At 40.0% G+C, this 27769-nt stretch overlaps 1 protein-coding gene across 6 annotated transcripts in view; it reads right to left on the bottom strand.

Moving 5' to 3' along the window:
* ENOX1 (ecto-NOX disulfide-thiol exchanger 1) overlaps positions 1–27769 on the bottom strand; it is a 706159-nt gene that overhangs the window by 65054 nt on the left and 613336 nt on the right. For all 6 annotated transcript variants that reach the window (XM_036757464.1, XM_036757466.1, XM_036757465.1 and 3 more), the window contains one exon: positions 5414–5521. In XM_036757464.1, coding sequence (XP_036613359.1) covers positions 5414–5521 — 108 coding nt within the window. The remainder of the gene's footprint in view (positions 1–5413; positions 5522–27769) is intronic.

The following is a 27769-nucleotide window of genomic DNA, read 5'->3' as shown; positions in this document are numbered from 1 at the left end:
TTTTTGAATGATATATTTGTTTTGGGTTGTTCAAAATACCCAAGCGTTACTGTACAGGCCCTCCTCGAGACTATCACAATGTATAGCATTGCTTCCAGGGGAAGAGATGGAGGAAATCCTATGTTTCTTTGTTGGGAGGAAGAACTGGGAAGATGTGGTCACTGATGCATTTAGAGAAAAGCTATTTTTCAGATGAGATTTTTAACAGTGAACATTTGGAAATGCCAGTCTTCCTCCTGGAAGGCTCACAAATAATCAGTTATCAAGAGTATGTGGAAACCCTTTAATTGGCATTTCACCCTAGTCTGACTGAAAGCAGATATTTGGGTGTAGGGAACGAGGGAGGGGTAAGACCATCTTTCCAGCTGTCTGCCTACACTTCCTTCTGTTTTATGCAGGTCTGTCATCTTTTATGTCCAATATAAATGCTTCATGGTGGGAGATAAATGCTCAAAGCTTGGATGGCAAAAAAAGAAAACAACAACACACTTGCATACATATCACCACTGTGTGAGATTTAGAACATCTGCTGTTTCTGGTTCTTTATGTATTTTAACCATTCTAGTTTCCTTAAAGCAGACCCATAGTCATAGTCTGAAAGTCACACCCACTTGACTCTGAGCAGGAGAAAGCTCCCAAAGAACATGAAGGTGACTACATACAGCTGATTCCCAGGCCAAAAAACCTGCCTAGTTTGCTTGAATGTAAAATCTAACATTGAGCCACCTAGCTGTGCCTTCTTCATGAGTTCAAATCCAGCCTCAGATACTTACTAGCTGTGTGACCCTGGGTAAGTCACCTAACCCTGTTTGCTTGAATCTCCTCATCTGTAAAATGAGCTTGGGCAGGAAATGGCAAACCACTCTAGTGTCTCTACCAAAAAAACCCCAAATGGGGTCACGAAGAATTGGACATGACTGAAAATGACTGAACAATAAAATCCACCAATTAAGGGCACATTTTAACCGCTCTTCTGACAGCATGACCAAAGTCTAACAGGGTCTCTCACTTTTACAAACTCAAGGGCATGTGGGAGAAAAACTGGAAGAGATCATCACCTGTTCTTCAACTTAAGAATCTTAAACAGTTGCCAGAAGATACTGGAAGATTAAGTGATTTGCCCTGAATCATAAGCCAGGATATGTCAGAGGCAGGATTGGAAATCTGGTCTTCTAACAAATTCAGGTCATGCTGAATGTACACCAGTACACAGTAGGCACTTAATAAATGATCGCCGATTTCTTCAATGTGAAGGAACTCCTTTCCATGTCAAACCCTATATAAAACCCCTAAGATAAGGTAAGCTTCAGTGGTAGTATTGGAACCTGGATGCTCCTAACTTCAAACCCAGAACCCTTGGCTATAAAGAGACTCTAGCTTTGTCGTACTAGAAGTCTGTGACTGTGAATGTGGTAACCCCTATATTCCCGTATTCCACAATCCCTTTGTCTTCTTCTCGTCTCTCTTTTTTATTTCTCCTTCCTTCTATTTATCCTACCCAACTTCTTGATGTGTGTCTCCTTCCCTGACCCCTCCAAGGGCACATCATCTACCCGACCCAATATCACTCAGACCACTCCACACGATCTTATCACTCACCTCCCTTTGCTCCAACACCTTTCTGCTTGCTTGGGCACTCTTATCACATCTGTCACAGTTTCCAGGAAGAAGAGGCCTATATGGATTCTTCCCTTCCTCACCTGCCTTTGAGGTGTGGACTTTGACCTGAAGACCCCTCCCTTAGAACAGGTAAGGGGCCTGTCTTACGCTAGCTAGAGTGCCCATTCCTCTATCAGAAGATAACTTTGGTCCTTCTGACTGGTACTATTGTGTGTGTGTGAGTGTGTGTATGTGTGTGTTTATGAGAGTGGAGATAAGGAATAACTTGAATGGTGGGAAGCTGCTGTTATTATTAAGATAGGTAGAGGCCAATAAGACATAGGAGTCAAAGAGTAAGCAACAGTAACACCTAGACAATTCAAGGGAAAAACTGAATTAAGAGCAAATTCTCAATGGAGACCAGTGCTTGGGCCAGGGCCTACCTGCTGACCTAGTCAGGTATCGATCCCCAACTTGTGACCAGGGCTTTAAATAGAAAATCAATAAAATATATCAAAACACAGTACTGCCTGTAAAGTTCCTTGAGGACAAGCATCATATCTTTTTCATGCAAGATCATTCCCTTCATTACTATCACCTAAAATCATTCCTCGAGTACCTGGCGTCTACAGCAGTAAGATGAAGAGGATACAGAAAGACTAGAGAAGCAGGCAATGAAGAAGCATTTATTGATAGTGATGACTGTATCCAATAGTCATTCATCAGGCCTTTGGGAAGCTGTTTATGCACTCCATTAAAGACTACACTGAATTCATTTGCATATTCATCTCCAGTTCATATTTTTTCCTGCCCCGCTTTTGATGAGGAAACATCCATTTTTTTTCTCTTCCATATAAATAACTTCTGAGGGTCTGTTGTGGAGCAAGTTTGAACCGGGACCTTAGCCCCCAAAATCCCAGTTTCCGACTGGGGGGAATGATGGAAATGTGCTTCCAAGCGCCATGGCTGTGGAAACTTCATTAATGGCAGTCCCTAGGATTTACATGTACATAGAACATTTTGCTTCTCAGAGCCCCAGTTCTTCATACATAACGTGAGCAGATGGTCTCTAAGGTCGCTTCTAGCTATAAATCTTATAAGTAAAGATGACATCAGTGAGGAAGACTGGGGTCTGGATCTGAAGGTGTATGGCCAGCACCTCATAGCACCCTGTACGCTAGGGCTTCTTTGGGGCTATTGCGGTCACTGGTGGTCTGTCACGGTCGGCCACTCTACAACTCTGATTTATGCCTTGCTGATGCCTTTTGCTTGAAAATCACTGCCCTCGATTTGATGAATAGAACTATTGAATTTTTTTTTTAAGAAGAGCTCTCTACCACTGAGCTAAAGGCATCAGCCTTATTTGTTATGGAATCTCATAAGGGTGACAAACAGTGACCATGGACTAGGAAGCAAATCACAGTCTTCGGACTTCTAGGTTAGTGTTATAATCTGGAAAATTCATGTCGATAAACTCACCATTTTATCAGAGGCTCGACCTTTGGAGAGTATTCCAGAGTTCTGGCAGGGAATCCTTAAACTAAGGGATATTGAGAAGGAATTTGTAGAAGCCATCTGGCTACCTTCACTTAACCTATCCTAGTCAGATGACTGTCTACCTTTTCTGAACATCTTTAGCAAGATCTTTCTTTTGAAGACCCATTCCAACAATCTCCAGCACAAGGGTATTCATCTAATCCAAACCATTCATGGAGCCAATTTCCCTTTGTTCAGTTCTCCTAGAAATGGAAAACAGCTGGTCCTCAGCCTCATCTACATAATGAACAACCTCTCACATACTTGAAGACCATTATCTACTTGTCCTTCGCCTTCTTTTCTCTAGCTATAATCTCTTTTACATATGTATGCATGTGTACAAGTAATTTCCCTGTGATTTTCCTTAAAGACCTTCTTTTCCATCACTTTAATTATTTTTGCAGCCCCCATCTAAGCTCTGCATTTAATGTCTAGGAGCACTCAGGGTATCACACCCAGCCCTGAGTATAATTTCTCTACATTTTCTCTCTTCTTTGTTCCATCTAATGTATCTCAAAACGTGGACTATGTCAAAACTCAGAATTTACCTTAATGGTTGGAGGTGAAACTTTCTAATCGAACTGAAGACCTTGGATAACCTTTGTCATCAGCAGGGAAATAAAGGCTCTTTATTGTTATATTTTTCTTTTTTAGGGTAAAGAAGACCTATAAGCTACAAAAATGGACTAGTTGGAGGGAACAAAACATAGCAAGAAACACATAGTAGGTGTTTAATGATGTTTGCATTTACTGGTCATCTCATTTTGTACAGGGCGAGAGGTGAGGCTGAGACTTTCAGGTATGGTTTCCAGGTCTGCTTTATATTTTGATAGGTTGTGGTGAATAGGGTTCACTATGTTTTCCAGTTCACTCTAATTCACTCACTCATACGGATTCACAGCAAGTATATTAAGAGAAACAAGGCCTTTGTTTTAACAAGTAACTTTCTTCCCCATAAGTTTCCAATGGTCTCAAAACTCCTTGAAAATTCATCCCTTAATTCAAGGAGATGGTGACTACAAAATTAATTTCATTGAACGAAAACCATTCTTTAAAAATCATGTATGAGGTCACTAGACTCAGACGTGGCTGGGAACACTTTTTCTCTACTAAATATCTTGAGAAAATTATCATGTTTGGCATTGTTTTTATTTGCATAGTACTCTTTAAATGAAATACATATATACATACGCATGTATGTTTATCTATCTACACACACATTTGTACATGTATGTATGTTCTCTCTTCTAAAAGAAGCTTTTCCTAGTCTTTTTCAATGTTAATAATTTCTCTATGGGATTATCTCCAATTTATTCTGTATATATCTTATTTATATATCGTTTGTATATTGTCTCCTCCCTCATTATACTGTGAATTCTTTTAAAGCAGAGACTATCTTTGCCCTTCTTTGTATCCCCAGAGCTTAACCCAGTGCCCAGCACATAGCAGGTATATAATGAATGCTTCTTGATTTTACTCTTTAGAACCAATAGTTACATTAAAAACTAATAATAATCCTAAATTTGATAAGACCCAAAGGATTGGGCTTGCTCTCTGCAATTTCCTTTAACCTAATTAAGATCCATTAGGTCTGTGGTAGTGAACAAAGATCAGTGCTGGAAATACATTTCAAGAGCTCTCCCTGCCTCCCCACAGTTGACTCCCCTCCTTCTCCAGTTCTAAAGATGGAGGGTTCAGATTTCTCTGGGCTGCTGAGCGATCCATCTTTCCCTGCTGTAAGACAATACTTTCAAATCCACTTATCAATGTCAGGCCACACTTTAGTATCAAAGAAAGCCCAAATGGAATGATCAGATTTACTGACTTTATAGAAAAGGTTTGCTTCTCACTACGGTTAGATAAGTACCCTGATACAACGAGGGATTTTTTTTTTAATGTCACCATGAATCAGTGTTTTGTATACATGTGTCTGCAGAAAGACCATAGGCTATGCTAAACTCATTTTCCTCACAATTAGACTTAACCGAAAACAACTGCTTACTTTGAAATATGTTTGCTTTCCCAATATTTTTTAAACTTTATCAAAATTCATTTGTCTTCTGGGAGAAAACCTTCACACATCACTGGTGTGCGTACTGAGGTATTGAATTGAGGACAAAGGCAGCTGGTCCTTGGATTGCAAATTCCACCCAGCCTAGGCAGGAGGGGGTTTGACCAGGTATAGGCAAATTATACCATAGATTAACTTCTGCCAATATTTGCATACATTAAGCACAAGTGGATAAATTAGGGTTGTCCCATTCATTTAGCAGCTTACTTGTTCCTGTAGAACTTTCAATAATGCTTGCGTGTGACTTTGTTCCTCCTTAGCTTGCTCCAGTTCAGACTTTTTGTTTTTCAGCTCTTCCTGAATGGTCAATAATTGCTGTGAATAGAAAGGACATTTATGATTAGGGAGTTCAGAGGCCAGGGGTTTTTCAAATAGTCACAACATCCACTCAATCATTAGAGAATGATTCTCTCTTTTCTGTGTATTTTCCCCTCCACTGCAGAGCTCTGGGAGGGCTGCATTTCTTAATACATGGCTAAGTTATTTGTTATATTAAAGCACTAAACTCTGGGGTACTATATCTTTCAAGGAGGAACTGTCATATCCTTTTGAACAAATTCTTATTTGTAGAAACACACTCTGTGGTTTTAAAAGACCAAGGCAGATACTGGCGGCCATAAATAATTTCAAAAGCACAGACCTTTAATATAATTAGTCACTGGCCTAAAGACATTCCATTCTCTGTAAAATTATATTCTGTGAAGCTACCGTACCAAGCTGCTGGGAATGGTTAAGATCCGTCTTCCAACTCTGTTTTGATGGTGATGTCTTATATTAGAACAGCAGGACTGAAGTCCAACAGAAATCAATAGATCAGCCAAGAAGACTGCTGGTACAAGCCATCGAAACACTAAGCTTTGACCCGCACGGCTATTTTTAAGCAAGAACACTCCAAGTATTTCTGGGACTGAGGATGTTTGTAAACTCTGGGCTTCCCCTCACCCTCTGACCTGTGTAACTCATGTACAGGCAGGCTAATGGCAGCTGCCTGAGACCGAGTAGTGCCCAGCTCTGTTTCATTTGGGATCCTATAACTAGGACCTCAGAGGCCATGCAGTTCCAACTTTTCCATTTTAAAGATAATGGAAACTGAGACCTAAGGAGGTTAAATGACTAGCCCAAAGTCACACAGGTAATAAGAGCCCAAATGCCCAATTTGAACCCAGCTCCTCTAACTCCGGATCTAACATCTTTCCCACTGTACCGTGCTGACGACTCCTACTTGGAAAAAGATCATGTATTAATGTATACGTACACTAGGAAAAACAAAATCCCTTCATAAGCTTTAAAATAAAGTCTCTAGGAAAACGATTTCTTTTGAAAATAAAGGATGAGTGGTTTGAAGAGAACAAATTCTATTTATTCTGTGATTACCCATCATCAACCCCGCATTAATAACATGAAAACATTTAAGCATTCATGACACAGAGTTAGCTGTCTCAGACATCAAGGAGGCTTCTTCAGTGCTTCATCAAGTCTGGCTGCAGAGTCACATGGCGAAGCCTGAGCTGGCAAGGCTTGAATTATCTCGGACACTGAATTCTTGATGTTGAAAACAACCAACTGGAGGAATTCGAAGAAACTTTCAAAGACTTATCAGGTCAGAAAAAAAAAGGCATCCAGAAGAAATACCAAGTCCTGGCATGTGTACATGACTTTTTGAACACCAATTTGGCACTAGTTAGACATTCGTGATTCTGTGTTTCTAGCCCAGTAACAAGTTTTGTTTGTTTGTGTGTAAGTGGCTTTAAGAATTTCTCACTACAATCTACTGTTTTACCACCCACCACACCACAAACATGGGTTTGGGGATATCCCCATCAGCTCAAGTGTTCATGTAACAATTTACATGACAACCAATTAAAGAACAGAATCAAGAAAGTTTATCTAGTACTTTGACACTGAGACAAAAGCCTACAAATAATGAATGGCCAACCAATGGAGCAAGATACATTTCCTTTCTTCTATTTTTTTTCACGGTTCCCAGAACCATTCTGAGGGCGTTTGAATACCCAGCTTACCAAAGACGAGATAAGTTTTCAGTTCATTGGACCCTTATAAAAACAGGGTTCGAATCCCTGCCAAAAATTAACTAAATGAAGGGTGAGCAAATTATATCTTCAAACCTGGGTATCCTTGAATCCAATGGGTAATTCCTAATAGCACCGAACAATAGGAGAGCTTATCAAGAGTGGGAGTTTCTTCCACGGTAATCTTATTCGCAGTGCTTAGCGCAAGGTCAGACACAAAGCCGGCTCTCAAAAATACTTATTGACTGAATTCATAAAAATTTGATAGCCTGATTACTGTCTAGATGATTTATTATTTTTTTTTAAAATCCTTCTGTCCTTGTTAATGCACAAATACAAGAAGGATCAGTGATTGAATACAGCAGGAATCTGTGATTGCCTCAGCATGGTGAATTCCTTCTAGCCCTGCATTAAGGCTGAAGATCACAGAGAGAATAAGTGAATTTACTCAGGGTTACAAAGCTAGTGTGAGTTGGCAGCGTTATCTGAACCCAGATCTTTCTGACCAGAATTCTATTTACTATGCCAGATTGCCTCTACAACCCTGGGAGCAGTAAAAGCATAATACAGAGCTCAGAAACAATGTGGGTTCAAATCCTACTACTGACATCTACTACTTGAGTGACTTAAGGCAAGTCTGTAAAATGAGGGGCTAGATGGCCTCTGAGGTTCTTTCTAACTCTAGATCTATGAGCTCATGAATTAGCAGTGAACTTTAGGAAGTCGATGACCTTTAACTTTAGGGCCTCAGTCACTAGAGTCAGGTGCTTTGACTGAAAATGGCTTCTCAGCTATGTATGGAATATGTATGGTATGTCTCAATCAGCACAGGCTTTCAACGTGATGAAGTTTTGAGGTGCCACCCTGGAATATCTGTGAACACATGCCAGGCATAGCACAATTTATTTTCTTACTGTTTTCTGGATCTTATTGCCAAGGCCTGTGGGTGAGTGTCCTGGTTGTGAAGCTCACTGGTGGTGATTTGAGAATTTAGAAGGGGTTCATTCTCAAGGACTTCCTTGGTTGATTCCCTCTAGTGTTACCTACATAATAGCTCATAATTACCTAGTGATCCAAGGTTTACAAAGTATTTTCCTTGAAACGATCCTGTGAGGTGGGTAATGCAAGTATCTCCACCATTTTACAGACCAGAGTGGAGGTTCAGAGAGGCCTGTGGCCAATATAGCCCCTACTGCCTTAGTTACATCATGCCTATTACATCATATTTAATATCCTTTATCCAGGTCTATTAATTCAATTCTGTCATGGCCTGGATTGTGGTTCAAGGATGGATGGGATGACCTCAGGGTTGCTACAATGACGTCAGTGCTGGACAGTATATTTATGACCAGTTCCCTGAAATGGTAGAGACTACGAAGTCTATTTGCAGGTCAAATGAATTAAGAGACCCCTAGGAACTGCATAGTGGAAACTACCTCTAGGGGTTTCATTTGTTGGGAATGCAGACATCTGGGTATAAATCTTGGGTTTTCCTATTACTCTGGGAGATTGATCTAAAGTCTAGAAAGAAAAGCAAAAATACCACCCATGAGCCACATAATTTGGTGAGTAGTGTTTCTGTATACATGAGTACACATGAATACTATTAAAGGAACATGGCTATTTCATTTTAAATCTTTTTGGTTCACTTGTGATAAAATGAAGAGGTTACTAGTTTTTTTTAACCTAGAAGAAAGTGTTTCTGAACAAGGTCATGAAAATCCATTCAGTAAGTTAGTGTTTTGTCATCTCTTTCCTGTTCCCCATCCACAGAAGGAACAATACTATTAATGATTTAAAAAACAGCTACCATCTGGAATGTCTCTGTATTCAATATCATTAATGGCTGCTAATTTATTTCTATAGCAAAAGCTCATGGATCTAGTATTCGTCTATTCCAAATAGGGTCTGAGTCAAGCAGCTGCAATTTTCCATTCATCTCGATGACTTGGGAAAACATAGGGATAATCTAAACCTGGTTATTGGAAAGTCACTGTCTTTGGTTCCTTGCATTTGAAATGTAGGAAGCTTTATAGCTGTGGGTTTGTTTTTTTTTTTTTCGAGGAGGTGGGGTTGAATTGTCAGATATTAAAGTGCTACAGATGACAAAAGTTCATGGTTAGTGAGAGCAATGAGAACTTAGTTCGGATGACTGCCTCGCTGTATTGGCTGACTGCAGTGTGATTTCAATTTAACATTGGAGAATACAGCCTTAAACAGATGCAGCATTACATTTTGGGTGGTTTCAAATGAGTGGGTACCAATTAGATAATTATCCATATGTCAATCAAGATGTAAACACTCTGGTGGTCAATAAACAGGTAAATAAAATAGTAGACCTGACATATCGTGATTTTTTCCAGGCCATAGACTTAATGGGAGCATTCTGTAATGCTCTTTGGGGAGACAGAGTCAGATGGGTAATGGGCCTTTCTCTTTTATGAATTCAAAATGCATTGCATGTGCTATTTGAAAGCTTAGTGGCTCTTTCTTTTGGTCAGTTTTTCCAGATGAGAAAAGTATAGACACACATAAAGGTTAAGTAACTCAACCCAGGTCATTCTCCCAGGAAGTGACCTTCTACCTCTACTATCCAAATTTCCTGATTCTGCTTTTAGTCAGTGCCCTAGCAACCAAATTGCACTGTCAGTTTGAAATGGAAATCAGGGCATGCCAAGCTCAAGGTCCTTGGAGCAACATCATCTACCTGGGTATTCATCATTTTCAATGACTAGCCAGGCTGCTTGAAGCATGCTTTTCATGTATACATTTTGAGCCGTGTGGGTGATTTCACTTTCCTGGGAGGAACGACAACCCCTTCATTTTCCTTTTTTCTTTTAATTTCATATTTTCACTCTAAACACTGTGTTACCAGGGTGAGGCTTTTATCTATCCAACAGATTAAAGAGGGTTACATTTCATGGAGGTCATAACCAGCAGTGCAAATTCTCACTATGTGAAATATGTCAGCTAAATTTCCTCACAAGGAAATATGCCCACAGAGGTAAGGCTACCACCAAAGTACCCTGGTAAGATTTGAGGAGAGGGGATTTCCTTTTTGCTCCCTCTCCTTCACTTGAGTACTTACTGTGTACATGCAATCAGCTAACCAAAGAGGTCTAAGAGACGACCCTTTCTCTTAAGAACTTAAAACCAAGTTAAGGACATTGATATTAATTCTTCATGGTATCTATGCTACCATAATTATTCTTATTTCTTTAAAGCTCTCGATCACACTCCAAGGGCTGAACAAAGTCATTACAATTTCCAGAGGTCTTGTTTATTCTGGGGAACAATATGTGCTTTTAGAATTGACTGCAAAGAAATCCGCTACGTGACATGACAATGGAATATTATACATACAAATCTATACATCTAAACCTGGAGGCAACTAGTTGGCATAGTGGATGGGTATAGTAGGGCCTCGAGTCAAGAAGACATGAATTCAAATCTGGCCTCAAACACAACTAGCTGTGTGACCCTGGATGAGTTACTTAACCTGCTTGCCTCAGTTTCTTCAACTGTAAAATGGAGATAAAAATAGAACCTAGCTCCTATGGATATTGTGAAGATTAAATGAAACACTTATGAAGTATTTAACACAATGCCCAGCATATGAAGTCTAGCATAAGTGCCTAGGTACTTGATAAATGTTTATTCTTTTCCTAAACAGATTTCTTCCTAAGCAGTTTCATTTACTCAATGAGCATTTATTAAGTATCTCCTATGTTCCAGGCACTTTGGTAGGCATTAAGATAAAAAATAAACAAACAAAAAAGTTCCTGCCCTCAAGGCGCTTATGTTCTTTTGGAAATAAGTAAATAATATCCACACATAAGCAAATATAAAAGATTATCAAAGTAAATACAAAATGATAGGAAATTAAGGAACAGCCCTAACAACTCTGGGGATCAAGAAAGGACTCATGAAGGGGAACAGCAATTCCAGACTACAAATTATATTATAAAGCAGGAATCATCAAAACCAGTCAGTGCCAGTGAGAAAAAGAGAAAAGTAGATCATCAAAACAGGCTAGACAAGAGAGGATCAGAAATAATAAATTCAACAAACCCATGTCTGATGAATATGAAAACATAAATTATTTAGGAAAGAACTCCTTATTTGATAAGAACAGCTGGAAAAACTAGAAAGCAGTTCAACAGAGATTAGGCTTAGACCAACATCTTATACTATATTCTATAATTGATTCAAAATCATAATGTGATCTGCAAATTAGAAGAGAAGCAGAACATGTAATTTTTGCATCTATGGGTAGGGGATGAATCCTTAACCAAACAAGGGACAGAGGCAGTTATAAAAGATAAAACAGATAGTTTTAATTACTTGAAATTGAGGAGCTTTTGCAAAATGAAATGAATACATCTAGGATGAGAAAGTAGTCGACTGGGGTGGGGAGAATAAAGTGTCATGTCAAGTATGTCTGATAAAGGGTTGCTATGCAAGATACAAAGAAAGCAAAGAGAAAAGTATAAAACCTTGTTACCCAATACAGGATTAATCAAAGAACATGAACAAATCATTCTTAAAGGAACTGCAAACTATTAACAACCACATGAGAGAATGTTCCAAATCACCGATAGAAAGAACAATACAATATGAATCAAAACAACCTTGAGGTCTAATGTCTCCCCCAACAAACAGGCAAAAATGACAAAAGAGAGGAATAGTCAGTGTTGGAGGGGTTGTTGGAAAGACAGGCACACTAATGCCTTGTTGGTTGAGCTGTGAATTAGTACAACCCTTTGGCAAAGCAATTTGGAATTATATAAATAAAGTGGCTAGAAGGTCATGCCCTTTGACCCAGAGATCCTACTACTAGGCACACGGCCCAAGTAAGTCAAAAAAAGAAAGGCTCCATATGCACCAAAATATTTACAGCATTACTTTTTGTGTAGACAAGAAGTAGAAAAAACAGATGCCTATGGAATGGGGAATACAGAGAGCACAGAAAGCCATGTGGATGGATGCAAAGTAAAGTAAGGAGATCCAGGAAAAACGATATATACAATGACTACAATACTGTAAATAGAAAGAATACAACAACAAAAACAATAAAAAAATGAAAGTTACAAATTTATAAAGAACAAATTTGACCCCAAAGGAGAAATATGGGAAGACACATTTCTTTCCCAACTTCTTCACCAAAGTTGGGGTCCGTGGGTGTGGAACACTGCAAATAATGTCAACTTTTTTTTTTCAGTATGCTGGTTGTTTTTCTCTTTCTTAAAAAACAAAAGCAAAAATTTCTTTGTTATAAGGGATGACTCCCAGGAGAAGGAAGGGGGAGAAGGCACACAGAGGGAAACCTAGGTGATTAAAAAAAGATATCAATAAAAATCTGTTAAAAATAAAGACCTCATAGAAGAGGTGATACAAGAGCTGAGTTCTGAAGGAGGTAGGGTATATTCTAGGAGTCCAAGTGAGAAGCGAGTGCATTCCGGGCAAAGTCTGAATAAGGTAAGGCTAGAGTCGGATTGGGATGAGCCTCAAATGCCATCCAGAAGAGACTGTTTTCTAATCTAGAGGCAATGAGGAGTCTCTGTGGTTTCTTGAACAGGAAAGAAACTCAGAATATCAATTTGGCAGCTGTGCCAATTTTATTTTCTCCTTTTGTTTGGTTTATCAAAACGCTGCTCTGCGTACTACATTACAGAATTATAGATCTAGAGATGCAAGAAATCTTGCGCTATTCATCTAATCTGACCCCTCCTCACTTTACAGATAAGGAAGTTGACCTCAAAAGGTTAAGTACTTGCCACGAAATCAATGGCAGAGCCATTGGGATCTGAACTGGGATTTGAACCCAGGTCCTCCAACTTTAGTTCTAGCATTCTTTCTTTTTTTTTTTTAATTTATGGAATAAAATAAGCTTTTTGATAACATAGTATAATAAAAAAGATACAGTACATGAAAGTGCAAATCTACTAAACACAGTAACTTGCTATTCCTTTCAAATATACAAAAAAATTATCCTATAATTTTTTTCTTTTTTTCTCTCTTCCCATACCTCCAGATGGATACCATTAGATATAAATAGATATATAGATAGATATGGATAGATATCTATGTATATTCATATATGTAAAATTATTCTATACATCTGTTTATCTAGCATTCTTTCTAGTAACTGTTTGGAACCTGGCTGTACTGAGTCACCTTCCATAGGGGATGGCGGGGTGGGGTGGAGAACTGCTTTGTTTTAAGGCATCAATATAATAGTACCTTCGCTAAAGTTCTACTCCAATGCCTCATCTCATCATTGAAGTGAGCCTGGGTTCTCTAAGATGACGTCAATGGGTGGTAAACTCGGGCTGTTCTAACAAGCTGGAAAAGCTTTCTTTGCTTATGGGCCTAGTGACAAACTGATTGGACACTTGTCATGGGAGAAGCAGCCTTGATTAGTTCTGAGAGATTCAGCAGGTTGGGCCACCAGGAGGTAAAATTATTTAGCTACTGCAAGTGTTGAAAAGCAAGGCAGAGGATTCATCCACAGTGATGAAATCAGGACTCCTGCAAGTCTAGTTGTATGTTACAGCAACGAAGCCTCTGGTACCACTGTATTGATCCTGGAGCTTCATTCTCTGGGCCGTGCAATGCCTCACACACAGGGACCCTCTAGGGAGAAGCTGTCTCTGTGGGGGAACTAGACCATTCAGATAACTGATATTAGGAACACTGGATAACAAAAATGAAATTGTGTTTAGGGACTAATATCCTATTATCCTGGGCTATGCATATTTAATTTCTTTGATCTTTCTTCCTAAATCAATTCTTCCAGGCTCTTAATCTCATCAATAGTTTTTCTGATATTGAGTTTTAAATGCCATTCTCATTTCTAGGCAGAAAGGCAATCTTCTCCCTCTGATGGGATTCAGCTTTACCTACAGCAGGGGAAAAAAAGGCAGCGTACTGCCAGAACTACTGACACGGTTTCAAGGATTTCATTTTCTGCCATTTGGGCCTCTTTATAGTTACCTCCAAAGTTCACCTTGTGTCTTACCTGATGGACTGTTATGTGCTATATGCTGAACCCCTCTAGATGGGAAGATGGGAACAGCCGGGGTATCAGACTTTGAGAGGTCCACTGCCAATCATTTATCAAGCACTTACTGATATCAAGGCTAAAATAGGGTGGGGTGGTTTTGACCTTAATGAAACTTGTTTGTTTAAAAGTAAAACCATATAAAAGTGGGGAGGGAGGGAGAGAGAGGGATCGAGGGTGGGGGGAGGGATAAAGGGGGAGAGGGAAGGAGGAAGGGAGAGAGAGAGAGGGAGGGAGGGAGGCAGAGAAAGAGAGAGAGAGAGAGAGAGAGAGAGAGAGAGAGAGAGAGAGAGAGAGAACGAACATGAACAGGGGTAGGAGAGAGGAGGGATAAGGGGGAAGAGAGAAAAGAGAGAGACAGAGAGAGGCAGAAAGAGATGGGGGGACAAAGACAGCGAAAGGAAGAGAAGAAGGAAGGGGGAGAAAGAGGGAGAAACAATGGGAGGGAGGCAGAGGAGAGGAGAGAGACAAAGAGAGAGAAAGGGAAGGAGGGAAGGAGAGAGGGAGAAGGGAGAGAGAAATACTCGAGCCCAGTAAGTCTGCTGGGAAAATGTGCCCTGCAGAGACATCGCAAGAGGACATACGGGACATTCCAGGTCCTCCAGCTTTGGGCTGGGAATTGCTCATCACATATGTTCCTCACATGGAGGTTCTTTGAATGTAACCTTGCTCTTGTTCACTTTCTCCACTCTGATGATGTGGATATCTATGGATAATGTGCCCTAAGTATACACTGAGGGGAATGTTCTGCTGTAAATGTTCTCACTTTGCTATTCTAGTCAGGGCCTTTCCTTTGAGCTAGTTCTATTCTCTGGCTGACTAATAAAGGGAAATCCATCAGTGGGACTTGTGGACTAAAGATGTTGTTGAAGGTGGGGGAGGGCGGTCACCTTGAAAGTTGGGAGGTGCTTTGGACCTATTTTCTTAATTTATTTCTAACTTATGTAATATCCATAGAGGAGTACACCAGGAAGGAATTTGGGGGTGTGACTAACTCCACTTTCTTACCCAATATAACTCGTGATTTTTAATCAGTGAACCATAGGACACTTGATTAGTTGAACTAAGAAAGAGAGAGAGAGAGAGAGAGACAGAGAGACATAGACACACTGACAGAAAGAGAATCAGAAAGACAGAGACACAGAGAGACACACACACAGAGACAGAGAGACACACAGACAGAAAGAGAATCAGAAAGACAGACACAGAGACACAGAGAGAGACACACAGAGACAGAGAGAGACAGAGAGGGAGAGATATTTAATGAGGACTTGAAAGCATGTCAACAGGGGCACATTTCTAGCTCCAACAAACAGTAAATCCATCAAGATGGTTCCTATTCTTCATGGTGCTCCTAAAGAGGCACGCAAGGATTGCTGACATTAAGAGATCTCAAGTGGGCCATCCTTGACATGAAGACAGTCATATGTGAGACATCTTAGTGTGAAACCCAACAAGGTGAAAGAGAGAAGTAGGACTGAAGAAGAGAGAGATGTGCACTGACTATACCGTCCAAAGCGGTGCTGTCAGACTGATGCCCCTAAAGCATAGGTCAAACCATGTCACTCTACAGCTCAAGAACCTCTCGTAGCACCTCATTGCCTCCAGCCTATAAAATACATTCTCTTGTTTATCCTTCAAAATCTGGCTCCAGCCTACTTGTCCAGGCTTTACTGCACATTCAGCCAAATGGGGTATGCTCGCTATACCCCTCCTTACATGACATTCCATTTCCTATCACTATGCTTTTGAATAGGCTGGGTTCCCCCATGCCTGAAAAACATCTTTTTTCCCTCTTAGAATCCCTACCTTCCTTCAAGACCCAGCTCACATGAAATCCTGTACACAAAATTTTTCCTGGTCTCCAAGTTTGCTAGAATCTTCTCTCTCTCCCAATGACTTCGTAATTAGGATCATAGATTTAAAGCTGGAAAGGACCTTCGAGGTCATCAAATCCAACCTTTCATTTTAAATGAAGAATATATAAACAAACAGATTAAGAGAGTAATTTGTCCAAGATCCCATGGGAAACAAGTGGCAGAGCTGAGATTTGAACTCAGATCCAGTGACTCCAAGGACTGCAAAATGGTATAGTGGATAGAGTGCCAGGCCTGGAGTGAGAAAGACCCACCTTCCTGAGTTTAAATCTGGCCTGGGACACTTACTAGGTAGGTGACCTTGGGCAAGTCACTTAACCCTATTTGCCTCAGTCTCCTCACCTGTAAAATGAGCTGCAGAAGGAAATGGCAAACCACGCCAGTATCTTTGCCAAGAAAACCCCAAACGGGGTCACAAAGAGTCAGACACAACTGAAAACAATCGAACAACAACCACAAAAACTGAACCAGTGACTCCAAATTCAGCGATCTATCTGGGTAACATGTTGTTTTCTCCAAAAAGAATGCAAATTCCCTGAGGGTAGAGACTGTTTTGTTTCCGATTTTTATATCCGTCATGTCTAGAAGAGCGCCTGGCAAATGCTTAATAAGTAAGGACACCAGGGCCATCTGGAAGACCTGGGCATCACACAACTCCTGGCCTACCTGGGCCACATCCAACTACCTTCCTTCCGGCTAGACTTTCTAACCCATTTGCCAGCACACCGTGAGGTCTGGAAGCAATGCCATGCCTTCTATCGCCCAAGCTCTTAGCTCTAAAGGCCAGCAGTAGTGCCAGCCCTTTACAAATAGGCTCCTCAAGTTTTGAATCAAGGAGGCCCAAGCCTCCATTAGCAACAGAAAACTTTCTCAATCTAGCTCCCTGGAGCTTACTTTCTAGACACCTCCTGTTCTGGCTGAAGCTAAATGGAGAAGGGATGAGTTATGTCTCTGTCTTTCTGTCTCTCTGTCTCTCTCTCTTTCTTGCTTTCTCTCTCTGTCTCTCTCTATCTCTCTGTCTCTGTCTCTCCATCTCATTCCAAATAGAGTTGTTGTCACTTGATAATTAAGAAATTCCTAAGGATGGCTGAGTGTGCAGGCTCCTAACAGTCACTTGCCTTTACCAGTTATTTTTGTATCGTCCCCTTCCTAAGTAAACTTTCCTTTGCCTGGTACAACTGAGGGAAGTAAAATATTCTGGTTAAGAGAAATGAGGAGCTTGATGTGCCATGCATAAGATGGCCACTTTTCCAACAAAAACTGTTATGAGCACAATTTAACATTTTTTTATTCAGGGGCACTTAGAGTCTTACAATAATATCTCAAAGCCTTCATTATGGTCAAGAATTAGAGGATCAGAGATCTGGACCTTAGAAATCACCCACTTTGACATGAATAGAAAATAAGAGGGCTGAAGTTGAAATCCAGGTTCTCTGACTCTAAATCCATAGATCATGCCATTATATCTTGTTGCTTTATCTTTCTACAGGGAAGTATGGAAGGGGTAGGTATGGTGCTAATGTGATCAAAGATCTTCCCCACCCATTTAATAGGCTTCAGGTGGAGCTATTTAAGGGAAGCTCGATTAGGAGAGGCCTGTTTGTAGGAAGGCACACCCTTTGCTAAGTAGGTCCTAAGCTCCAGGGCCCCAAACAAGGTATATATAGCCTGTGGATAGCCATTAAGCTTAGACTAGAGAGCTGCAGAGACCAGAGAGCTGTGAGACAAAGAAGAAAGAACTGCAAGAGAGGACAGAGAACTGGAAGAGACAGAGAGACAGAGAGAGAGAACTGGAGGGTCTCTGAGAATGGCAAGGGCTTTCAGAACTTTGGGAGGAGAGGATGCAGGCAAGCAGACAGTTAGGACCCGTGAGTGAGTGTTTACAGGAAGGCCCTAGCAGAAGGGAAGGTTACAGGATGGCTTAGCTCTTTGCTGTTATACTGTGTTTTAATCTCCTTGCTGTTACACTCAGGTGGACTTACTGGTTTTGGAATACAATTACTGCTATGTCAAATTGGGGTTATTGGTTCTGGGATTTGATTCTCTGGTGTCTGAATAAATGTTTTTACTTCTTCTGCCTTCTATACAGAGAGTCTCTTATACTTTGTGATTCCAAACTATACAGGAATATACATGGTCACTATCGATATCATGAATCTTACCTTACAGATATAGTAGGTGACAGAGGGCTGGAGGGACTTTTACCATGTACTGACCCCCTGCCTCTCCCCATTCTCCCCATTTTCCAAATGTGTCAACAGACCATTTTTTCTTTATTTACAAATTTTTCAGTACTAATGAATAATGGTGGGTATCTGCATGCTATTTATAGTTGACAGTTATACGACTAACACCATATTCTCCTGATGCTGCTATAGTATCACTAGAGGAAGAAAATGCACATGACAAGTGGTCTGGATCAGAGAAATCCAACTACATGCAGAGTTCAAAGATTCAGAAAAGATGGACAGGGTACCAACACAGTGTGTGACTTGGAGCTCAGCATTTTACCCTCTCAGCTTCGGTTTCCTCACTTGTAAAAAATGAGTCATTGTCATTCCTGTCAAAAGTCTCTCTCATGAGTATCTGATGAAAAATAATTTATAAATTACTGTAAAGCAATGACCTGATTTTCTTCCGGAATGGCGAACAGAGGTATGACAGATCCCAGGAGTGGCCCAGAGGAATTCATGGGCCTGGATTGTACTCTGCCACTGACTGGCTGTGTAGGATGATGGGCAAGCCATTAGACAGTGTCCTGAACTTCAGTTTGAGTCCATATCCCAGTGCTACTGAGATACATGGGAAGCAAGAACATCTGATAAGCATATGGAGCTTTTTGAATGTCAAAAGGGACCACATAAAATGAAAGTGATACCATTATCCTCTTTCGATAGATGAGAAGGCTAAGACCGAGCAAAGTCAAATGATTTGGCCAATACTGAATGGGCTGTCAGAGTTTAGATTAAAATTCAGAGCACTTAATGCTCAAGTCTCCACGGTCCCTGTAGTCCTTTGGCCAGTTTTCCATTGACATAACAATGTTCAAGGCCAAGTCAATTTGGACTAACTCTATCCATACATTTGAGAGAGAGAGGGAGGGAGGGAGGGGCAGAGAGAGGGGAAGGAGGGAGAGGGAGAGGGGGAGAGGGAGAGAGAGAGAGGGAGGGAAGGAGAGGGAGAGAGAAGACAAAGAGACACAGAAAGAGACAGAGAGAGAAAGACAGAGAGTGACAGAGAGAGACTGAGCCAGTGTGTTAGTCAAATGATTATATACTGTGCTAACTGAATTCCTTCCACTGCCTAAGCTGGCGACTCCATCAAAAATAGTAATCCAATTTGTCTGGAACAATTTATTTTTTTTTCCCTTAAAATTTTTTTTTAATACAACATGGTCACCAGCCCAGGCTCTGGGCACGTGTACTTCTGTTAATATAGAAATGTAGAATATTAACATGAGAGTAGATCCCCAGCCAGGTCAGCTCATTTACTTCAATCAAGCAAGAACCTGATTGAACAGATGCGTCTTGTATTGTGCCCCGAAGGCCAACAGATATTGTTCTCTCTTCTCAATAGTTATGTCTCAGTTATCATAGGACATTTATAGCTAGCAAGCTTTTCACCACCGATTGACGGAGTAATCCTGAACAGGCTAGTAAGAATGTAGAGCTATTGTTGGTCATTTGTGGAAAATACATTTGGCTCAGTTGAGCTCAGAACCTTTATATTCACACCACAAACCCATTGCACCTGGCCTCATCGACCCTGAGCTTTTTAAGACATAAGGGCTGTCTTGATTACAGTTTCAAGAAAGCAGCTATGGCTGTAGACAATGCTATGCTTGTCGTTACAATAGTGGAAAAGGAGAAATGATCACAACCAATTCTGCAGGAGGAAATATCAAGCAAAACTAAAACCCTGAGTGATACCAAGATCATCTGATTAATCTCAATATTAGTTATATGTCTCATGGTTAATTATGTGAAAATAAACAGAAAAATAATTACCCTTTAATTGAGCTTAGAAGGCCTTATCATGCAAACTTTTTTTGAATGATATTTTTTCTCAATTACATGTAAAAGCAACTTTTAACATATGCACACTCTTAAAGCCTTATTAAAGGTGAATTTTTATTGGGGCTAATTCAATGTGGACAAGTTTCTAAATTTCTAAATTGACCTATGAATGACTCTAAACTCTAGTATGCTCCTAGAGTTTCTGGGGTGCCTGGGCCTGCAATAAGCACCAGAAACCCCTTGCCGCATTCAAGGACTCGTAGTCCCTACTGGGTTTGAGCCATAGTTGGCAGGTTCTAAAACATACTAATCAGTTTTAAGCAAATCTATTAATTAATTGATAAGTCAATAAGCACTCATTAAGTGCCTACTATTTATCAGGCCCTTTGAAAGGTGCTATAAATACAAAGACCCCAATGAAACAGTTCTGTCCTTAAAGCAAAGAACTTAAAAGCCTTGACAAGGAATCTTTTTCCAATGGATTGTCCTGCAGAGCTTAAAACCACTCTTGGATGTCACATGCTGTCCTTGGATTCTTCTAAACCTTCAAGGACACACTGGTTTTCTAACCCATAATGGATGGCCAAGGGCCACTACTGGAAAGAATAGATTCCCTAAGGAGCCTGCCTGTGGTTAAAAGCAGGGGATCTTGTCACGGTCTTGAGCTGGCAGCTTTCTTGAAAGTGACTAAAGCCATTTTGAGAAGAAAGAAAAATAAACTTGATTGATCCTATTGAAAAAGGAGTTAAAAGAGCTTACACATTCCCCATCTCTGGAGCTGAAACCTAGTGAATAAAAAAATAGATATCTACAACATCACCCATTATGCACAGATCCGGAAAGTGCAGAAAGAAAATTATTATTTTAAACCAATCTTCTCTGCCTTCAAAACATTAAATATAGAAAACATTATAGAAGTGAGCTGAATTACTTAGACCCAGCGCAAAGAATGGTGTCAGCATGACCAGAAATGCTAACAAGTTTATTGTAAAAAATGAGCGAATAAAAAAACCAACCCAAAACAAAAAGCAAATGAAAAAAAGAAACAAACAAAAAATCTACCAAACTCCTAAAGCTCTCAAAGTGTTAAATTCAGAGAAATTGAAGCTGTTTCTTCATACTTAATACTAACCTCAATACATCCTGTGATGGAATACACCCCAAACTCTTAGTAATTTTTCCCATGAGCAGTAAGTGAAGGCATTTTAACATTATATATGAGAAACTAACTAATGTCTTTTTTAATGAAAATTTCTGCCAAAGCACATTTGCTGAAATCAGCTAAAAGCCCAGCTTCCAAAACATCAGCATCTTGAAGAAAAAAACATACATGACATTTGGTTTCCCGAACTCACATTCTAGGTTCAGCATAAAATGGCAGGATCTACATAGATGACCGAATTCTTTAAAAGAAGAATAAGAGAAATATTTTTATGCCCCTCCCTCCCTTTTTTTTGGAGGGAGAGGTTGATAATCTGCTCCAATTATCTTTATTTTTAATGGAGGAAACAGTCTTAGCAGAAATAGCCATACTAAGCCTTTTCTGGTCAACTGGTACCAACAGGAGTACCATCACAATGCAAATGACTCTAAAAAAGAAAAATCACTTGGAGAACAAAGAAGAGAGTCAATCTCATTGTCTTTCGGGAGAACCCAACCTAGCTACGGATGTGACTCTCTGTATCCTAAATGATAAAGAGGTGATCTACAACAAACATATGTATGTACATATGTATGCACCTACGTATATGCACACATGAATATATACATGTATATATGCACACATATATACATATATATGTACACATACACACACAAATATTTGGTAGCATGATGGAAAGACTGGGGAGCCACAGCATTAAATCCTAGCTCCCAGACTTAGCAAATGTCTGACGCTAAGCAACTTGTTTATCTCCTTCAAACCTTAGTTTCTCTGTGTGCAAAATGGAGATGGCAATACTTGTACTACTTACTTCACATGCTTGGTGCAGGGAAGGTGTTTTGCAAACCTTATGGCACTGTGTAAATGTATACATAGAAAGATAGCTATCTATCCACATTACATATAGATAGACATGAGTTGTTATTAATATTATTAAGGGCAGCATCATGAAAACAGGTTGATGGACAAACCTGGGAGGGCTCACAGTTTCATTTGCTTGACATGTGGGATCTTTCTGCTTCTCTTTGTGGGCCATAAGCACTCATTTGCATTTGGAGTGGGTCAACAGCAAGGCTTCTCCTGCCCAGAAATCATCTCTGTGGGCACTGGCATCGTTGGCTTATTCTCTGATTCCCACTTGGGTCCCCAACATAATAATCCATAGGCATGAAAACTGGGTACTGGAGCTTTGTCTACTGTACTGGTCACACACTTCAAATATCCCTAATTGAAGCCTGGTTCCAGGTAGGCTCCTGAACCTTTCTGTGTCTCAGTTGTTCCCTAAGTAAAATGTGGACAAATAAAAATTGAATTACTTCCCAAGATTAGCTAAAGCTTCTGAAGTGCTCGGATGGCTACAGAGGAAAAGTGTTGCTATGTGAACATAAAGACTCCTGATGCTATCCTTAAGGGAGATCCCAGGAAAGGATATGAGCCCCCACATTCCCCAGACTTCCTACATGACCTAAAGACCAAAACACTCAAGCAGACTTGCCTGGGAGGCACACATACACCAATCCTTTTCGTAGGCTGGTTACCTCATTTTGTCTATCACTCTTTCTGGACAGTAGGGCATTAATGTTATAATGAAGGTCATATTGAAGAAAACTATTTTTAAAGGTTTCTCTGAATCATCAGAATATGATGATGTGACAATAATAATTATCATTACTTATATAGCACTTAAAAGTTTACAAAGCACTTTTACAAAAATTGTGTCATTTTATCCCCACAAAAACCCTGGAAGTAGGTACTACTATAAACTCCATTTTGTAGATGAGGAAACTGAGTCAGACAGAGGTTAAGTAACTTGCTCAGGCCCAAACAGCCAGTAAGTATCTGAGACCAGACTTGAATTTGGGCCCAGTGGTCTATTCATTGTACCACTCAGTTGCTTATAATGATCCTATTCATATGTGGGTTGTGACAAAGGCCTTGTTTTTAATGGTAGGGTATAGTGGCCAGCTAGGGCAGCCAGGCAGTGCAGTGGATAGTTGCTGGGCTGAGAGTCAGAAAGATAAATCTTCCTGAGTTCAAATCCGTCCTCAGACACTTACTAGCTGTGTGACCCTGGGTAAGTCACTTAACCCTGTTTGCCTCAGTTTCCTCAGCTGTAAGTATACTAGAGAAGGAAATGGCAAACCTTTCTACAATCTCTGCCAAGAAAACCCCAAACGGGGTCAAAAAAAGTTGGATATGACTGAAAACAACTGAACAACAACATAGTAGACAGAGTATTGAGGATACAGTCAGAATATCTGAGTTCAAATCCCAGCTCAGACCTTTGTGGCACTGTGAATTCAGACAAGTTGCTTTACACATTTGAGCCTCAGTCTGTGCTGGAGGTAGACTAGATGATCACTGAGCTCTGCCGGCTCTCAAAGTCTGCAGTTCTGCATAGGGGACTCCAGCTCCAAACCTTTGCAACTGGCACAAGGTTGTTGGCAGTGGTGGCCAGCTTTGAGCCTTTCGTTTTCATTTTTTTTCTTGAGAGCTCTCCAAACCTCAAGGTAATTGTATAGAGCAGCCTTAATGGTAGTGTTGGGTGGGGAAGGTAGAAGGGAATTAGAAAGATGAAGGATTTTTCTCCCATCCCTCCTCCCCTTTACCTAAAAAGCTTCTATAGAAAATGGCAAATGGAAATGGGGGAGGTAAAGAGATACTCCCTGTACTCAGAGACATGGAAGATTTGAATGTAATTCAGTCCTCCTTCCTCGTCTAAGAACAAGAGCTAAGACTCTTTGGTTTGATAAGGGTGGTCTTGCTAACCTCTTCTTATCTCAGGAGGATGGGGAACAGATCTGACTAACCACAGAACAGGAAATGCTAACCTTGCAGGGCACCGGCCTTGGCTATCTTGTTCTGAAAGAACTGTAACACTTTGCCAAGGAAGCAGATGAGCTACAACAGCACTGGTGATGACACCAGAGAAAATGGAAGGCAGCCACTGAGGGATGGTAGTAGCAACAGAGGAACTGAGCCTCCAAACCTTGATGGGAGTAACAGACCCAGTGACACCAAGATGAATATAAGCCAGAGAAGCACAGCGATGCTGGGCAGACCTGGAGGCAGTGGCCATTTCCAAGAGAAAATGGAGCACTGAAGGCAGAATCAAAGATCAGTATGGAAGAGAACGACAAACTCAAAGACCAGAGAGGTCCTTATCTCAAGGCCTTGCAATTCACTTGAACCATGAGTCATGCAGACTGTACAGAGTCAGCTCTCTGGCTACCCCGAATTCTTCCCCTTCTTAGACAAGCCTCAACCCTAGAGTGGCACAATAAGTCTGTTACAACTATATTGGTCTCTGGGAGAAGGGCTGCCTAAAATCCTTGGTTCCTCTCCAGCCCAGGCTATCTATCTATCTCTCTATCTCAGTGTGGCATGCAGTTATATCAACCTGATTTCTGTGGAAGTTAGAAATTTCCAGAGAGGCCATGAGCAGAGGTATGAGTACCCTCCACATGCTTTATTATATGTAAAACATACTTGTTTAATGTTCTGTATCTTTTTCAACTAATACTTGCAAAGAAACTGAGGACCCCTAGATGAAGCTAGGAAGGAGCCAAATGTAGAGGATGATCCCAAGGGGAAACTCCTAGGCAGGGACACAAGCAAAAGAAATCATGGAAAAACCTTCCAATATAAATTTGGATTTGTGTGAGTCCAGACATCCAGTAATGAGGCACGGGTAAGATTCTAAATAATAAACGTCTGCCCAATATCTATGAAAAAAGTCAACAATTCCTCTACTGGCTTGGAAAATCACTTTTTAAAAAGTGATTTGAAATAATGGAAATAAAAAAAAGGATTCCAGAATGAAAAACAATTTGAGGAGGCAATTTCATGTGGTAGAAAGATATGCTGGATTTAGGAGTCAGGAGATCTCTGTTTATTCGTAGCTGTGCTACTAACTAGGTACAAACTTGCAGATCCCTAATTCTCTCATTCTTCACTTTGCTCATTTATACATGAGGAAGGGTTAGACTAGAATATTTCTGCCACACTTTCCAGCTCTAATATTTTATGATGCTAAATCCTTGTTTGTTAACAAAAGTGAGAAAATGAATGTGAGACTAGGAAAAAAAAATCAATAAAGAAAAATCCCAGGCATCCTCGCGTTAGGCTCAACGTCGTTTCACAGGTAGAGTGCACAGCTCATCAGTAATGCCTGTTGCGATGAGAGATCTGGATGTAATATCAGGAATGGTCAGAACATTGCAGATTTGAAGGAAGGAAGCCTAATATCCAGCTGGGCAAATAGGCAGCCTGATGAGACCAGACTAATCAACAAGGAAACAGGGGCCTACAAAAGACAAGTCTTGGGAGATCTTGAACACTGGAAATCCTTTGAAATGAAACTGAGCTTACGTTAACAGATGTCTAGTCTCTAAATTACTCTGTATCCCCTCCTCTCAATGACTTGGAGTGATAAATGGGAGGATTACTAGGAAAAAAATTATATAGTAAAAAGAAACTCAGCATGCCAGCATTTTTATGGACTTTGCAGTTAGGCTATTACCAAAACCTTTCTGAAATAAATTGTGAGGAGCACTGAAGATAAGAATTACAAACCTCTAGGGGAGAAATATAAACCTGGAGGAAAGAAGACAAGAGATGTGGAGAATTAGTGAAGGACAAAATTGTGGAGTACCTCTCCGTCTGTGTTTAAATGATTGAAAAATATGTAATGCACTGGTTCGATAAATGACTTACTCAAGATGAAATGTAAATCTTAGATGAAAATATATGTCCCTGAAACCTGCTGATGAAACTTTCTGTGCTGGCCAATGAAACCAACTGTGATTGAGTATTACTTGGCTTAAAACTAAAATGTATCAGATAGAAAATAAATTAACTGAACTATGTGTAGGATGTGGGGTAAGAGAGAGACCATGAGGGTACAGTAGTACCCTTCATTGGCTCTACTAGTCTAAAAACCCAATAGTAAATGATTAGGAGACTAGAAGTAATCTTATTATATATTTATTTTTTTATATTTATATTTGTTTCTATAAATTTATATTTATAAATATAAATTTGTAATATTTATATATATGTAATATATTATATATAACATAATGTAATAATATATTATATATTTATAAATTTATATTTATATTTTATATTTATATATGTTTATTACATATTTATTCAGAAGTGCTTTGCATAATGCCTTCTCTTTGGACAAAGGATCACGTAATATAGTTCCTTTAATATCATAACCTATATAATCTGTAATCTTCTTTCTCCTTCCTTTCCTTAGACTTTCATAAAACTAGGTTTTAGTTCTGACGAATCAGGAAGAAAAATTCATATCCTCTTTTCTCTTTCCTTCCTCTTCTAAGAAGCCAGTGCACATAGAAGGTACAAAAAGCTCAAAAAAAATTAACATTCAAATTAAAGAAGCTGCCCCTCCAGAGAACGTGTCAGATCCTTGAACGGCAGAGCCAGCTGGGCATTGACCAGTGAAGCTGCTCTTGATGACTGTTTGCTCAACAAAGGAAGTCTTGCCCTTAACTAAATACCATATATTTTGGGGCTCAATTTTCAATCCCAAACATTCAATTTTAACTTTAACTCTCCAAAGTTAGTTAACGTGTCAGCCAACATTTCAAAATTTATATATAGATGGCCCTGGGAAACTTGTAAAGATTCTGCTTCCTGTCTTATCTGGATTGCTTCTTCTCCTTTCTGCTTCTTCTGGTTAGATGTGGTCTTGGTACCTAAGAAAATACTACCCTTATCTCCTTACTTTTCTCATTAATTAACCTTGTACCTCCAACTCGTTCCTCTTATGTGTCTCCCAACTCATTTCCCCCACCAAGATGATTCTCTGTAGCTACAGTTTTTTGCTGACACAGGAAACTGGCTAGTCCTTCATGATACTCATGTTTCCTTTTTCTAACCAGCTGGGTATAGAAAGCCCTGGCCCTCTACCAGCTATAGCCCAGCTGAGGGATGGGCGATTATGTAGTCTGGCTGGGAGTCTGACACCTGTTATATACATACAGAAATGCCTTCTGCAAGAAGTCAGGGTTTGGGGTTGAACTGGGGGATAGCACTGAGTTGCCAAGCCATCATGCTGTGGACTCAAGGCCAGAGCACATGGATTCATTAAGCTGGTCCCCAAAATGAATTAATCATCTTCCCTGAAAACAAACTGTACCTCTTCCTAACTTTCCAACTTCTGCTGATAATCCCATCATTTTACCAAACCAAGTCACTTAGACTTAAACTTTGGAGTCATCCTAGACTCATTCTCTCTCTCTCTGCCTCTCTCTCTCTCTCTTTCTCCCTCTGAATTTTCTGTTTCTCTAACCCTCCCTTTAATCAACCATCTTCCAAATCTAGTTAATTCTACTTAACACCTTAACTTCTGAATTAATTTCTATCTTTCAACTCCGATTGTTAC

The sequence above is a fragment of the Trichosurus vulpecula genome, chromosome 4 (genome assembly GCF_011100635.1).
Source record: "Trichosurus vulpecula isolate mTriVul1 chromosome 4, mTriVul1.pri, whole genome shotgun sequence".
NCBI classification, from domain to species: Eukaryota; Metazoa; Chordata; class Mammalia; order Diprotodontia; family Phalangeridae; genus Trichosurus; species Trichosurus vulpecula.
Note: the sequence above shows the minus strand (reverse complement) of the source record. Positions and strands in the feature narration are given on the sequence as shown.